This window comes from Panicum virgatum, chromosome 1K, assembly GCF_016808335.1.
Source record: "Panicum virgatum strain AP13 chromosome 1K, P.virgatum_v5, whole genome shotgun sequence".
Lineage (NCBI taxonomy): Eukaryota > Viridiplantae > Streptophyta > Magnoliopsida > Poales > Poaceae > Panicum > Panicum virgatum.
Window position 1 is genome coordinate 853,894 of NC_053136.1, and position 17,100 is coordinate 870,993.

Here is a 17,100-nt window from a genome sequence, read left to right on the forward strand (position 1 = left end):
CGGATAGCATCATCATCTATTCATCTTGTACAGTACACAAGGTCCTGTCTGCTAGCATACAGACGTCAACCAACCTTGTACAATTCAAGGGGAAAAAGTTTTTTTTTTCTACACACTAACGTACATGCTGCACGACATCCGGATGAGCCAACTCGTCTCTGATCCGTCATTGCTCCTCAAGCCAGCCACCAACCGATGCCGATGCGGCTCCAAACACATGTCCGCTTAGCCATTACCTGCCGGTAGGAATGAAAACGGATCGGATACGGACGAATATCACTAATATCATATTTATTTTCATATTTCTGTTCGAATACGGAGTCGGATACAGATAAGGTTAGTTTTTGTCGGATAAGATTGTAATAGATATCGACATCACAAAAATACAACTTTTGAGCATTCGGATACTGATCGGTTACAGATATTAGATACTCGAAATCAGATACAGACAGATAAAAACTCTTTCAGGCCGGATCGAATTCGAATACGGTAGAAAAATATCCGTACCATTTACATCCCTACCTGCTGGAAACCGACCTGCCGCCACATCAGCCCCCAACACAAAGGCTCTGTTCGCTTTGCTGTGGCTGGTGCTGATTTGTTGTGAGAGAAAAGTACTGCTAGCTGACCGTTGCTGGTTTGGCAGGAAAAAAATACTGTAGGCTGAAACAGAGTGAAAATGGGCAACGCAAGCCTTCGCAGCTTTGTTCCATTTCCATCACGCCCTATACAAACACACAGTAATCAACAGATACATGCCTCACAAAACAGAGAAACACAGGGCACCATTTCAGCTCAAGGGATTCAATCAGTGGATACTGCAATGCACGAGTAGTAACAAACAAATCTCAGGGATTCGATTCGATTCAACCACCCACCACCAGAAAACAATACTCTCTTTTCAGGGTACAGCAGCACCCAGTTAATAATGGAGTACTCGTAAAAAATAATAGTTATAATAAACCCCCCTGAAAACAACCCCGGACTGTTTCCCATGATGCAAGTAAACACACACACACACACGCAACAACAATGTGGAAAACAACACAATCATCATCATCATCATCTTCTTCCTAATAATGAACCTGCGGCAACATCTTTACACGCTTTTTTCTTTCCTCCCTCTGCCCGCCCCCTTTTATGTTACAAAGGCCACTGCCAGGCGATGCGACGAAGCTCCTCAGCTCCTGAACCCGAAGTTGGACCACCTCCTCCCGGTCTCCTTCGCCCGCTGTGAGTTGGTGCCGAACAGGTTCACCAGCGATTTTTGCTTCCGGTTCCGGGACCGCCCCGCTTCCTTCAGGAGCTCCGCCAGCCGCTTCTTCTCATCCTCCACGTCGGGGTTCGCTGTACCCAGCTTCTCTTCCCGCACCTTCAGGACGTGCTCCAGGATCTCAATGGCATCCTCCACTCTGAACATTACAGTTCGCACACCCATATTAGTAGCTATTACTACTCATTAAGCAACAAAAACGGATCATCATTAGATCAGACATGTAATTATTATTATGCTATTTTTCAGATGTACTATAAGATCCAGCACTACACCAAAAAGGCGTAGCAATGCCTGACATGATGTGACCATGTGCAATTGTCTCCGTTGGTTCGGAAAGTATGCATAAATGCCCATAGGTCTATCCTGAATATAGATCAGATTTTGCTACTTCTGTAACTACACAAAAGTTGGATAAAGAACATGTGGGGACAACCTTGATGATGGACCACTACAAACAAATTATGACATCACATGGCCTGAATGATCACCTGGTAAGCAACTCATCAAGCCATACACTACGCACTAGTTGTTACCAATTCAAATCAAGCAACCTTACACGAGATAACCTAAAGAAGAAGACCGCCCCACCCACCATCCACAAACACACGCAAACCCACAGATATTCAGCAAGCTTCGGATTTACAAGTGCAACCCAACAAGTCCACCCCTTCAGATAGCATTAAAAAAACTCATGGGCACAGCTTACTACAGTTGTAAATGGTGAGGCACAGATACCATTATGAGCATATCAAGAACACCTAGGGGTCCTCAATGTGTGGATGCTTACACCATCAATCTATACTATCAAACATGTAATTGCACCGCCAAGATATGAGTATGACTGAATTCTGAATAAAGTGATTGAAGGTTGCAAAAGAACCCAGATTGTGTCATTGACACATACCTTCCCATGGCATCATAGATTGCCGCAAGGTTGCTGTATACACCAAGAGTATCTGGATGCGTTGCGCCACACTCCTGCTCCAGAACTGACCTTGCCTCTTCAAACAACTGTGCAGCCTCATCTATCTTGAACAGTTGCACGCAAGCTAGCCCCATCTGGTTCAACAGCACACCGAAAAATGCCGACTTCCTTTCACCGCTAGCCCTCAACTTGCCAACCGCACTCTCGAATGAGTTCCTGGAATCTGCATACCTCCCTATCATGTAGTACAGAACACCCATCTGTGCCTCAATGCCAGCAACAGTGCTCCACTGCCCTGGTGAGTCCTCCAGCAGCTTAAGTGCTCTTTGAAGAAGCTTTAGGGCCTCATCGAGATCGCCAAGTGCCTCATAGATGGCAGCAATCTCCATTAAGCCTCCAGCAATCTCATCAGGGGCAGCACCAGGCGCAGGCTTGGCATAGACACGGAGGGCATTCTCGCAGTAGGACTTGGACTCGCGGAGCCTGCCTGTTCGGTGGTAGAGGTCGGCAAGGCGGACATAGACCGATGCAACCGTAGGATGGTCGTCGCCACGAGCTGATTTGAGAACAGTCAACGCCTTCTGGTAGGAGAAGACAGCCTCATCGAAGCGAGCGAGGGCAAGATAGGTGTTGCCTATCGAGACGTCAATTGTGGCCACCTCAATGTCACGCCCGTTGGCAACCATGGTCATTGATGCAAGCACGAGGTGCTCGAGGGCACCGTCGTAGTCACCCTTGGCATCAAGGATAAGGGCCATGAGGCGGCGGTCCGAGGCCTCCTCGAGCGATGCCGGATCGCTGTGCTCCCGGTGGATCTCGAGGGCCTTGCGGCAGAGCTTCTCTGCATCGTCGAATTGCAGAGCTTGCACATGTGCTTCCGCCAAGTACCTGCGCATTGACGAGAAGAAACGCATCAGTGGTCATGTCTAGTGACCCCTCTAGATTCGATTCCTTTGGTGTTTCTGCACGCAAGTACTAAGTTTTAACGCCAATTCTGTCGAGATCCACAGTTTTGTTTAACGACGACCCGTGAGAAGCACTGGGGGGAAAAATGTCTTGTTTGGCTTTGGCGAGTCTGGAGGTTAAGTAAAAAAAAAAGGCGCCTTTTTGGGAGAGATGAGATCTAGATCGAGAAACAGCAGAGGGGCTGAGATGATCACCTGCAGGTCTCGGCGACGCGGGGATCGCGGTCGCCGAGCGCGGCCATCTGGATCTCGAGCCCCTTGCCGTAGCAGGCGATGGACTCGTCCATGCGGCCGAGCATGGCGTGCGTGTCGCCGAGCTGCATCCAGCCAGAGAAGGCGGCGAGGGACCACTCCTCGCCCCTCTGGTCGGCCTCGGGTTGAGGCTGCTGGTGGTGGTGGTTGTCTTCGGCCGCCTCGCCCTCGCCCTCGGCGGGCGGCGGCGGCGTGACGACGGCGACCGCGCGCTCGAGGACGGGGATGGCGTCGGCGTGGCGTCCCAGGCCGCAGTGGATGGCGGCGGCGACGTGGAGGCTCATGGCAAGCTCGAGCTCGGAGCCCTCCCCGCGGCGCTCGAGCGCCCGGGCGGCGCGCTCGGCGAACTCGAGCGCGCGCGCGGCGGCGCCGCCCTCCCCGGAGACCATGGCGTCGCGCGCCTGCTTGAGGAGGAAGGGCCCCAGATCCGGGTTGTCGAGCGAGTCGTCCGCCTCGGCCGGGGCGGGCTTCCTGGGCTTGGCGCGCGAGGAGGTGGAGGGGGACGGGGACGGCGGCGCCCTCCGCGGCAGCGGCGACGAGAGGCGGCGCGGCGGCGGGGCGGCCGCCGGGGGCGAGTTGTCGCTGGCGGCGAGGCCCGGCATGGCAGGCGGAGTTAGGTGGCGCGGTGAGAGAGCAGGCAGGTAGTAGCTCCTCGGTGTAGGGGAGGAGTCGGAGTCGGTCTGGTCTGAGTGGCCGGGGGACTGGCTCTAGCGTTGGCGGCGACGGGAGCTCGATACCATTCGGGGCACGGCAGGAGCCGTGCTTGCTTGCTTGCAAGGGAAGACTAGCAGATGTCCGTCCCCCTGCGCTGCAGGCCAGAGGGCAGCCCGGCAGAGGCCTGCTGCAGCTGCGCGGGCTGTTCCCTGCCTGGTGAGACTCGTATCAGATGATGATGTGTCGTGATGGCAACGGCCGGATTGCCTGGCGTCATAATGACTGGACTGCCCTCTCGTATAGCACTAGAAAGACTGGCGCGGCGTTCCTTGTAGCATCACTGGTGGGTACGAAAGTTGGGATGTTTTTTTGCGAAATTTTAGGTTATAAATTAATGTATAGAAACTTTAGGGTATTATTATTTAGTTAGAATGTAGGGGTCGTGGGTTGATCGTTATGAATTTGGGTTTTTTTTGCAATGTTTCGGCCGTGGGTACATTTTTAAGAAGTTTGGGCCTTTTGTAAAAGTCTGTGGAGCGTGGGTTAATTGCTGAAGAGTTTGGGTTTGTAAAAAATGCATGGATCGCGGGTTGATTGTCATAAAATTACTTGAGAGGTGGCTCGATCGAGAGAGTTGTCGTAAAATTGCCGGAGAGGTGGCTTGAATAAATGGTATTTATGAAAAGCTCGGTGGGTTCAGTAAATTGTCGGAGAAGTGGTTGGACTACAGTTTAATTTTGATAAAATTTGGGGGAGTTTTGTAAAATTGGCAGCCCTGCTAGCATTCATTCAAAGTTAGCGGTGGTTTCCATAAAACTGCCTGAGAGTTGGCTTGATTAAAATTGTATTTATATGAAGCTCGAGAGGGTTACCGTAAAACTGTTTGAGAGGTGGCTTGAGCAAATACTATTTCAGCGAAGCTCAAGGGGGTTTCTATAAAATTAATTGAGTGTGGGCTGGACTACATATTAATTTTAATAAAGTTCAAGGGGTTTTTTATAAAATTACCGAGCCTCGTGGATAATCCGAGCCATCCATGCGTGATCCGACGGCCGAGAAATTCCCGATGACGTGGTTCAAATTGTATTTCTATAAAGCTCGGGGGGTTGCTGTAAAACTATTTGCGAGGTGGCTTGAGCAAATGCTATTTCTACAAAGTTCAAGGGGGTTTCTATAAAATTAATTGAGTGTGCGCTGGACTATTTATTAATTTTGATAAAGTTCGAGAGTTTTTTATAAAATTGCCGAGCCTTCTAAATAATCCGAGCCAAACACGCGTGATCCGACGGCCGGGATATTCCGGCTGACGTGGCTATAAAAACTGGCGCGTCTTTGCCGCGCCACGACCTATAGGCCAATGTGATGGAACTCATGGTATTTGTCTATCGTTTCTGTGATACGAAAACGAATGTGTAGGGTGGTGACTAATAAAGAGAATTATGTGGGAGCTATGACAAAAAAACTTAATTGTTCAGCATTTGGAGTTATAATTCATTGCACGCACACAATTATTTTTGTTATTATAACTTGGCATATGACACACCAAAATATTACAGGCTTGTGCTTATTTTTTGTTTTTGCTAGTTAGAAAGAGCAGAATTATGTGCCCTTCCTAAATATCAGAGCTATTTGTGCGAAGTAAGACTAGATCATAGTATTTGTCTTGTGACATTCAGCATAGGTTCAAAAAAATATAGTGCATTAACTAAAACACATAGAGTGGTTGTATTATATATCTCGTTTGGAGGTCCTCTCTTTTGTCTTAAACTTTTGTCTTAAATAGCTAGGGTTTGAGAGAGAGGGAGAGTGTCGACCAGTGATTGTTACAAAGGTTATTGATGTTTTTACAAAATTTTAGACTACAGGTTCTTTTTTAGAAATTTTAGCGTTTGTTCAGTAAAAATGTAGGGGCTATGGGTTGATTTTCACAAAGCTAGGGGACTTTTTAGCGAAATTTTGGACTGCGGGTTGATTTGTAAAAAGCTCAGTGTCTTTTTCATAAAAATATACGGGCTGCGGGTTGATTTCTGTAATTTTGAGGGATTTTTCTGTAAAATTTAGACTACATATTATTTTGTAGAAATTTTAGGGTGTGCTTAGTAAAAATGCAGGTACTATGGATTGATTTTCACAAAGCTAGGGGATTTTTTGGCAAAATTTTGGACTGCGGGTTGATTTGTAAAAAGTTCAGGGTTTTTTCATAAAAATATACAGACTGCAGGTTAATTTCTATAAAGTTGAGGGACTTTTTTGTAAAATTTACATACGATCCGACGGCTTAGATCTCTTTGCTGGCCGATCGGACGGCCCTTGTTTTTTTATGACGTGGCTCGATGGGGGCCAAAAATCGCCCCCTATTTAGATCTTTAGAAGATAGGGTTGTTATTGCTAGCGTGCTTTACTTTGATTAATTGATCCTATTTGGATCCATGGGTTAGAGTTAGATTGGATTATACTAGGCTCATCTAACCCAAAAGTATTAAAACAGGGTGATTTAGATTAGGTTAGATGCATCTAACCCACTCAAAAAAACTAACATCTCCAAGAAATGGTTATTTGGGGTTAGATTAAGATGGTCCCTACTTTTTCTCCCACTTCGGATCCCCGTGTGGCCGGCGCGCTATCTCCCCCTTCCGCAGCTCGATCCCGAACCATCTCATCCTCCGTCTTCGCTGGCGGCGGGGCCGTCGGCGCCGGCGCCGAGGACGACGACTACGGTGCCGCCGCCGTAAGAATCAAGAAGGCAATCGCACAAACAAGATCGGTCGGTCAATCACACCAAACAAATGTATGGGTGGATCTAGCAAATTGAGGTGCTGTTTATTTTCTGAGACTTTTTTAAGTCCCTATCATATCGAAAAGAATCTTACTATTATTTTAGAGTATCAAATAAAATCTGTTTATAAATTTTTTTTGACAATTGAGTGCTAATTGGTGAGACGAATCTAATGAGCCTAATTAATTCATAATTTGCTAGAGTGATTTTACAGTAACCATCTGCTAATCATGAATTAATATATCTCGTTAGATTCGTCTCGCAGTTTAGCCCTAGGGTTCTGCAGTTAGTTTTATAATTAACATTTATTTAATACTTCTAAATACTACGATTTTTTTATGTGACATATACTAAAGTTTAGCCACTGAAACCAAACAACCTCTGATTGGTACTCGTTCACTTTGTTCGCTGCAACCAGCCAACAATATTTTTCTCTCATACCAAACCAGCACCAGCCATCAGGCACCAACCAGTCAGCAGTACTTTTCTCTTATAACAAATCAGCACCAGCCACCAGCCAGTCAGTAGTACTTTTCTCTCATAACAAATCAACACTAGCCACCCGCCACGACACAGCGAACAGAGTGGTTACCTCCGAGGAGGCTCTGGATGGAAAGCAGGGCCTTGTTTGGCTGTGCTAGAAAACTAGCACGCACACATCTCGAAAAATTTTGACCGCTAATTACGGTGTCAAACAAAGTTAGTTTACAAAACCAACTTCAGAACTCCTGCGCTAGTGACTATAAAGAATCTAACGAGGTTTTCGACCGCGCGATTAGATGATGGTTACTATAGCATCACTGTAGCAAATTATCGATTAATTACCGTCATTAGATTTGTTGCGAAAAGTTACACTCATTCCTAAAAATTTTTTTACAAATAAACTTCATTTAGTACTTCATGCATGCGAGATTTTTTTTGGGAAGTGTGCGTGCTAGAAAACTAGCACAACCAAACAAGGCCCAGGATGGGGCCGACCACCGATTAGCCCTCGCATCTTTCCTGGCACCTGCAGCCTCCACCTACGCGCGCTCTTGCAGCAGGCGGGCGCCGGGGCAGGCAGCCCACGGAGGCAGCTTCCGGGGGAGCACCTGCTGCGCGCGCTCCTGGAGCGATGCGGCGGGCGTGCAGGTGGGCGCGATGCGGATGCCAGCGCGGCGGTGCTCGTCCGCAGAGGTCGCGACGGTACTTCTTGAGCTACGGCCGGGAGAGAAGAAAGAGGAGGGACCGAGAGAGAAAAAAGAGAGGGAAAGAGAAGGACGGCGGGGAGGAGAGGTCACACGGGAACCGTGCGCACCAAATCCGGCTGATAAATAAAATGGTTAAAGGAGCCAAATAATTGAAAAATTGTCTTTAAACTAATTTTAACCTTTACATCCAAACACCATTTTAGTTATGGTTAGTTCAGAGTTAGTTTAGAATTAGAAACTAAGGCCAGTCTCAGTGGAAGTTTTGTGGAGAGTTTCGTGATATTAAATATCATCAATTTTACTGACGTGGCAAGAAGAGAGAAAGTTAGAGTTTTATGGAATGTGAGGAGAATTTCATCACCATGAAACTCATCTGACACGGTTAGTTCCCAATCTAAATATATGTGCCCATAAAACTTCCACTGAAATTAATCTAACTCTACCTTCTAACCCAGTTAGAGTATACAGGGCCATTATTGTGATCAACGTAAGATGCGGTTAAGCTGCCATTAATGGCTTTGCTTGTGAAACGTCGATCCTGACAGTGCCACTGCAATTTAAGGTGCTCTCGTACTTCTGTTGCCGCCCATTCGCCTTTCTTTTCAGCTAAAATATGCATCGCGCACATACAAGGCCCTGCTGTTTGCAAACTCCTTTATTTCTTTTATACTACGTAGTACTGTAGTATGTGTAACGTGGTAGGCGTATGTATATGATTTGCTGGGTGTGTGTGTGGAGTCGAGCTGTCCGTTTGCCTGCTGCCTGGCGCTGGCACTACTTATGATTGATGATGCAAGTACTCTAGTAGTGCCCCTCCATCTACGCCCCCAATTAGCACCACTGACAGACAGATTAGCGCCAGCAGCATTCATAATCATCATCATTCTGTCGAACCCATCAATTCATCCTGTTTTTTGTGAACAGTGCTATCTGATTTTTGCTGTTTGTGCTGGCTGGCCGGATGCGCGGGTGTTTGCGGATGGAGGCATGCGGCGCAGCGTGGCTTAACCACCAGCCGTTCGGCTGGAGCGGGTGCCGAACGGCTGGGCTATAAGCCCAGCCAAATTCACTCCAGCCAGACAAATTTAGTGCATCCGAACGACGCCTGTGGTGCTATTGACTTGTTACCCGCGAAGTCAAATTCATCTCGAACTAGTAGTCTCTACTAATTAATGCGCAAGCTTCACGTGCAAAGTTTTCTCTTTATTTTTCTTTCTGTCAGAGGCTTCCTTAGCTTCATACAGTGTTTGCATTAGTACATATTTACTAATGTAAGTCTTATCTAACCCAAAGAAAATAGATAATGGGAACTGGTTTGAGCCCCAAATAATTGTTGGAGAGGATGGTCGTCTTCCACGCGGCTCCCCGCGGGCGCAGGCTCGCAGCGAACATCTCATTCCCGATCGATTCATCGTCATGAGCATTCCGAAGGGCGCGATTGGATGCCAACTTCCCCATCGAGAAGCTTGATTCCACCTCTGTGAATCTCAAGCATGCCCCGGTTGAGTTGCGGTGGCGTTCATCGCATTGCGCGGAGTCACATGGCGGTGCCGGATCGCCTCGGAGGGAGGTAGGTGGAGACCGGGGTGGGGGATCTGGAGCTCCAGAATCACTAGTTGTGGACCCCCACAAAGCCGGGTTTGGATCCATCGCGGAATCGATCCGTCGACGACCACCTCCTCCATGCCCGATTAGAGAGGGGATTCTCGGCGTTGATCCTAGAAGAGGGACATGCGGCGGGATCAGAGGTGGGGGTGATAGGTACCGGGGCGGGGATGGAATCCATCCTGCTCGGGGTATTTCTGTCAATGCATCTCGGATCGGTGATGGAAACCATCCCGATCTAGGGTTGCAAAATCCCCCACCCACAGAGGCCCCCCCGCACTTCGACTCCATTGCCACCTTCGTCAGCTACTTCCATCCTTCCGAGCCAAGGTCGTACGCTCAAGTGGTGTGTGCCTCTCCTCCTCCGCCGATGGCTGATAGAGGCGGCGGGAGGCGCGACAGATTCGGAGCAGGGCGTACAGGAAGGGGCGCGGGCCGCACCAATGCCCGCATTAATGTCTAGCAGAGGATTGAGGATCGTGATCGGCCCAGAAGCAACTTCGGCAATCGTGATGAGGAAGCTGCGCAACATAGAACTAGATCCGGCCCTGAAGAGAGGGGGTCGGGGCACGACAATGACGAAGATGACTCGAAGTTGAAGACCTCTGGGGATCAGAGAGGGGAGCGCAATGGAGCTGATAGCACCGCGCCTAACCCCTAGGATCGTGCTTCAGGTAAACAACCCATGCCCGGTCATACTGCTGCCATGGGAGGGACTTCTTATTGGGTGGATGGTTTTGAGAAGGAAAAAAGGGGGATAGAGCTAGGATCAACTCCACTGATCAAGGGCGTAGAGAGGGTCAGGAAATGGGGAGTCAGAACCCCCGCTGGAATGAACCACCAAAACACTATGAGATGAGAGAAGCTTGTGACATCTGTGGTTTGAAGAATCACAGTACCAACGAGTGTAGGAGGAGAATGTTCTGTGAACTTTGTGGATTTGCTAACCATGGGACTCTTGACTGCAAAAGAGAGCCGTTCTGGAACTCAGGGCCTGAGTTGTGTGCGGCACAGGTTACCAGACAAAGCTTCTTCTATATAGATGAGAACATTGATCCCAAAGCCTCCAAAGACAAGGCCAGTACTGCAATCATTACAGTGGTTAGGGGGGAACTATCTGCAAAAATGATAGAGAATGAGTTCCAGAGACTGGTTAGTAGTGCTCAGTGGAAATGGTCGGCCAGAAAGATTGCTGACAACAAATACTCAATGAGATTCCCTACTGCTAAGATGGTTATGGATTACAACAACTTCAATCTGGGCATCAAGAATGTGGATGCGCAGCTTACTATTGAACCATGGTCATCCTCTTTAACTGCCAAGGGCCAGCTTCAACAAGCATGGTTTAGAGTGAAGGGCATCCCCACTGACCAGAGAGCAATCAGGACAATAGCAAAAATAGGGGGGCTGGTTGGTAAAACTATGTCTATTGATGAATCCACCAGATTCAACAAGGAGTATGTCATGGTGAAAATTGCCTGCAGAGATATTGACAAGGTTCCCACATCTGCTGAAAGTTCTCTAGGTATGTTCCTATATGACTTTTTCTTTGAGAGAGAGATCTCCCAACTGGAGAGACAGGACGACTTAAGGACAAGAATCACAACTGGGGTTCCTGAACCTCAACCAAGCCCTAAGAAACAAAAGACTGACCATGCAGGAAGGCAAGCTGAGTCAGAGATCCCTGAAGACACAATTAAGAGAGGTGAAGACAAGGGTGGACACTATAAACAGAAGTCTCATAAAGATGGGAGGGATCTGGTCAGACTTACCAGCTTTGCACCCAGCAAGTTCAATAACACTATGAGCAAGATGGTAACAAAATCATATCCTCCCAAAGAAGATAATGGCGATGATAAGGCTCCTGTTGTTGACGTGTTGTCCCAGGAAGAAACCATTCCAGCTGCCAATTATGACCCAATTAGTGACAGGACTGCAGAAGATGATTCTTATAACACAAGTGAAAATAGTTGTGATTATGTGAAAGAAATTCAGAAAGTTCTGGGATCTGATGCTGAGTCCTCTAAAAGGAATGAAGATTTGTTCTTGACAAGATGTTCTATGCTTGATCCAACTGAAGATATGGTGAATTCCGTTACTGCTATCTCCAAGGATATACTCTCAATTGAAAAACTGGCTGATATCATTCAGACCAATTTACCTCTATCAACCCCTGCAACTGATGAGGATGTTACACAAGGTGAGGAATGCATCAACATGAAGGCTCTTGTCAACCCAAGTAAAGCAATGGGAGCTCAGAGGCTGGAGCGCAGAACCTCAGAGAGGCTGATCTGCAACATGAAAGCTGGAAATACTTGCCTCCCTGGTGAGTCATCTAAAAAGAGAAATCTAGAAGGTAACAACTATTCTCACCTCAACTCCTTCTCAGTTCTGGATAATGATGCTTTGATTGCTAGATCTATTTCCATGGGAGTAAATTTAGATGCTAATACTTATGCTCCTATTGATATGTTAAAAAAAACATGGAACAAGCTAGGGCTGCTTTACTGAATAAACAAACTCAACCTACCTCTGAAATTATTCATCCTGATTCTACTCCTGATGATGCTGATATGACTGATCTGGAGGAAGACCAAGGGTCTGAATTTGATGACTTCATACTAGTTACACCAAAAAGAAGTAGGAAACGTGCTTTGAAATTTGGCTTCTCTGGGAGGAAACCTCCTATACCAAAGAGCAAGGAAAATCCTTGTGGTACTAGCAAACAAAATGCCAAAAAAACAAGAAAAACGAAATCATGAAAGGTCTAATTTGGAATTGTAGGGGCATCAAAAAAGGGTGTCTCCTCTTTCCTGAGAAATCTTATTCTTGAACACAACTTCCACTTTATTGGTCTCCAAGAAACAATGGTAGAATCTGTTAATGACTCCTGCCTTAGAAAACTGGACCCCAATGGGAACTATTTATGGAAATGGATGCCTTCCAGAGGCAAATCTGGTGGGCTTTTGAGTGGGATAAACATTGACTTACTAGATGTGGGGAGTTTTTGTGAAGGAAAATTTATTCTACAAATGGACTTATGGGATAAGCAGTTGAATCAGAAATGGAACTTTATGAACATTTATGGTGCAGCTCAAGAAGTGGATAAAAATGAATTCCTGGCTAAACTAGCCAGATTCTGTAGTAACAATAAAAATCCCTATTTAGCTGGTGGGGACTTCAATATCATAAGATTTGCTTCGGAGAAAAACAAGCCCACTGGAGTTCATAGGCACACTGATCTCTTCAATAGTATTATTTCAGCAAACAATCTGCTTGATATCCATATGGTGGGTGGAAAATTCACCTGGTCTAACAATCAAGAGATTCCCACTCTGGAAAGCCTGGATAGAATTCTGATCTCCAAGAACTGGGAATACCTATTCCCCACATTCTTTGTCTATAAACTACCCAGGGAACTTTCAGATCACAATCCTCTCATTCTTGATACTCAGACATCTGCTCCAGTGAGAAAGATTTCCTTTAGATTTGAGTTATCTTGACTAAAGGATCAAAACTTCATTCCCCTTGTGGACACAATTTGGAACAAACCCTGTCATGCCTCTTCTACTCTTGAGAGAATCCAAAGCAAGCTGAAACGTGTGAAACAATATTTCAAAGGGTGGAAATTTAACAAGCAGGGTGAGCAAAAGAAAAAAAGGAGAGATGCAGGAAGAATTGCTGATACTGGAACATGTGGAAGAAGAGGTCTCTCTATCCCCAGACCAGTTATTGAGGAAATCATATCTGAGTTCTGAATTATTCAAACTCAATGATGAAGAGGAAATATATTGGAGGCAAAGATCTCATGATAGGCAGTTACATGAGGGGGATAACAATACTGAATACTTCCACATGATGGCCAATGGGAGGAAAAGGAAGAACACTATTGTGACAATGGAAGATGGGGACAAACTAATCAAGGGGGATGCAGACCTGTTGTCTCATGCAACTGAATACTACAAAAATCTGTTTGGTCCCGAGGAAGGAAATGCCTTTCCTATTGATCCTGGCCTATGGGAGGAAAATAAAAGAGTCAATGGGGAAGAAAACTCTACTCTGACCCAACCATTCTCAGAAGAAGAGGTTAAAAAGCTCTCTTTCTGATGGAGAAAAATAAGGCTGCAGGACCAGATAAAATCCCAATTGAGTTCTACCAAGCATGCTGGGACATTGTTAAGAATGATATCATGGAACTCTTTGCCGACTTCCATAGTGGTGAGCTAGCTGTGTGCAGACAAAACTATGGGGTTATCACACTTTTACCAAAAATACAAGATGCTGCTAGGATACAACAATATAGACCTATTTGTCTGTTAAATTGTCTATACAAATGGATCACTAAAACACTGACTCTGAGGCTGGAAAATCTAGCTGATAAACTGATCCTCAAATCACAATCTGCCTTGCTGAAAGGGAGGAACATCATGAATGGAGTTATGGCTCTTCATGAAATTCTCCATGAAACCAAGAGAAGGAAACAAACTGGATTAGTCCTCAAACTTGATTTTGAAAAAAGCATATGACAAAGTCAATTGGAACTTCCTATTTGACTGTCTTAAACTCTGGGGCTTCTGTGACAAATGGTGTAATTGGATACAAGCTGTTGTGACTAGGGGTACAGTGTGTGTCAAGCTGAATAATGTGGAAGGGCCATACTTCGTGAGCCACAAAGGTGTTAGGCAAGGGGACCCTCTTTCACCGATTCTTTTCAATTTTGTGGTAGACTGTTTAGCCAGGATGGTCAGGCAGGCCCAAAGAAATGGTTTGTTGTGCGGCCTTGCATGCAATCTCATCAATAATGGGGTGGCTATTCTGCAATATGATGATGATACTATTATCTGCCTCAAGGAAGATATTGAGAATGCAAGAAACATGAAGCTATTATTGTACTTGTATGAAATGATGTCAGGGTTGAAAATCAACTTTGGCAAAAGTGAATTGGTCATGATTAACGGTGATGAGAATTTACAAATCTTATATGCTGACCTCTTCAACTGCCAAATTGGCTCATTTCCTATCAAATATCTGGGGGTGCCTGTTGGACCCAGCAGACTACATGTTAAAGATTGGGCTTAGTTGGAAGAGAGGAATAAGAAAAAACTATCTACATGGAAAGGAAGCTCCTTATCCATACCTGGGAGAATAGTCTTGATTAATTCAAGTCTTTCTAGTACCTTTATATATCACATGTCGATGTACCTACTGCCCAAAACTACAACTGATGCCCTGGACAGGCAGAGAAGGTCCTTCTTGTGGCAGGGCAATGGGGGCAAAACGAAATATCATTTGGTTAAATGGGAGGTTGTCAGCAAAAGTAAAAGAAAGGGAGGGCTAGGTATTAAAAACATCAAGAAAATGAATGTGAGCTTGTTATGCAAATGGTGGTGGAAACTGGAAAGTGAGGATGGTCTTTGGCAATCCATTGTTAAAGCCAAATATTTGGGTGGAGGTAATCTTATTGGGGCAATTAAACACAGGCCTGATGACTCTCCTGTGTGGTCTGACCTTCTCAAGATTAGATACATCTACTTAAGAGGAAGATCAGTGAAAGTGAAAAATTGTAAATCCACCTTATTTTGGGAAGATCCCTGGCTGAAAGACACTCCCCTATGTATTCTCTACCCGGTGCTATATAATTTGTGCAAAAGAGAAGTACATTTCTGTACACTCATTTGTGTTAATGAATGCTCAGTTGCAATTCACAAGATGGCTACCTCCTTTCCTTTTCGAATCCTGGCTCATCTTAATCGATGAAGTGTATGCTTATCCCTTCGATAATGATAATGACAAAATATCATGGAAACCTGGCAAAATTGGAAATTTCTCCACCAAATCAGTGTATGATAGGTGTAAGGATCGATGGACCAAGAGGGGGGTGAATTGGGCCTTTTTCAAATTTCTAAAACAAATAAAACAACCTTAACCTATGCAATGCTAGTACGGCTCAATTCACCAACCGGCTAACTAAGCAAACTACACAAGCTACTAAAGAAAAGAAACTAAGAAAGGTAGAGCTAAGCTATGATCTCTAAGGTCAAGCACATGAAAAGTTGCATGAAAGTAAATGCTTGAAATGAAAGAGTGGGCAAGAGACAACCGGATTTTTTCCCGTGGTGTCGATGTGTTGGCACACACCCCTAATCCACGTTGTGACACTCACTAAGAGTCTTGTCACCTCCCATGTCACCGAGACTTGGGCGCTCACTAAGAGTCTCCGTTCACCATCCCGGCGTGGTGGAGCTCAAGCCACGTACAAACTTCTTCGGGCTCCCACAATCCTTGGCAAGCTCCGAAAGAAACACCTTCAATCACCAAGATCGTCTAGGTGCTGCCAATCAACTCTGTGTCCAATTAGTAACCGGAAGAACCGACGGGATAGAAAGTATAGACATCGGTTCAACCGGTCTCTCTGTGTCCAATTAGTAACCGTTGGAGTTCTGACACAGTATCCACGTTTGCGTCATTGGACCGGTGCATGCTCCGTAGAGGCATCGGTTCAACCGGTGCTGAAGGGGTTCACTGATCAACTCAAACAAGCGTTCTGGAACAAAGTACATCCAATGCACCGATGCTTTGATTCTGAAGCGTCGGTTCAACCGGTGCTGAAGAGAAGTTGAAGTCCACCAAAACATGCTCTCTGGAACAAAGTACTTCTAATGCACCGGTGCTTTTCTTGGGACCATCGGTTCAACCGGTGCTATAGAGTTTTTGACTTGATTCCTGCCTGCTTCCAAAGAAGATAGACCGACAGGGCATCGGTCCTTCCGCCATGCATCGGATGTTCCGATGCTAGGGCACCGGTTCAACCGGTGCTGCTGTTTTTCTTTGTTTTCAGCTATTTTGACTTGGATTCGAATGTGACTTTGATTGTTTCTTCTTCCAAGAGTTGTGTTGACTTCTATTGACCATCTTTTGCTGTTTTTGAGTGAGTGTGCAAGATTTCTAAGGCCAACTCAATTTTGATCAAGCTACTAACTCATGAACCCCTCTTAATAGTACGATCAAGAACTAGAAACTATAAAACCTAGCTAAATCAAGTGTCCTTCATCTCCTTGTGACACTTGAGACTAGAAAGGTCCTTAATCTTTAAAATGGAGTCCTTGGTTCGCATGATTGTTTTGAATTGAGGGGTCTCCTTTCATATTTTATATGAGACTAATCCAGTCAATGAGTTTTTCTTTAAAACATACGTTAGTCGCATACGGTTGTCATTAATCACTGAAACTTACCATTAGCATCTATCGGCCTAGATGCGCTACAATCTCCTCCTTTTTGGTGATTGATGACAACACAAAGTAGAGATACACAAGATATGTAAATGAAAGCGATAAACATGCATGCATTACTCGAAATAAAGCACATGTAGGGATATGTCAACACAGAGCATATACAATATCCAAATAACATGTCCATACACAAAATCCATGAAGATCCAATCACGCCACAAACCACCA

General features: G+C 45.7%; 1 protein-coding gene across 1 annotated transcript; it reads right to left on the reverse strand.

Moving 5' to 3' along the window:
* Positions 1-832: 832 nt before the first annotated feature.
* On the reverse strand, positions 833-4,300 carry LOC120679451 (protein KINESIN LIGHT CHAIN-RELATED 1-like). The gene is made up of 3 exons (XM_039961372.1): positions 3,362-4,300; positions 2,181-3,089; positions 833-1,412 (listed from the first exon to the last, which is right to left on the reverse strand). The coding sequence occupies exons 1-3, from the start codon at positions 4,018-4,020 to the stop codon at positions 1,181-1,183; spliced, it is 1,800 nt and encodes a 599-aa protein (XP_039817306.1). The 5' UTR covers positions 4,021-4,300; the 3' UTR covers positions 833-1,180.
* Positions 4,301-17,100: the final 12,800 nt, after the last annotated feature.

Bases quoted from the DNA above. Each gene is read 5' to 3' on its own strand.
- LOC120679451 (XM_039961372.1), bottom strand. From the start codon at position 4,020: ATGCCGGGCCTCGCCGCCAGCGACAACTCGCCCCCGGCGGCCGCCCCG. The intron at 3,090-3,361 runs GTGATCATCTCA...GTCAATGCGCAG, and splicing joins CGCGTCGCCGAGACCTGCAG to GTACTTGGCGGAAGCACATG. The intron at 1,413-2,180 runs GTATGTGTCAAT...TGTAATGTTCAG, and splicing joins ATCTATGATGCCATGGGAAG to AGTGGAGGATGCCATTGAGA.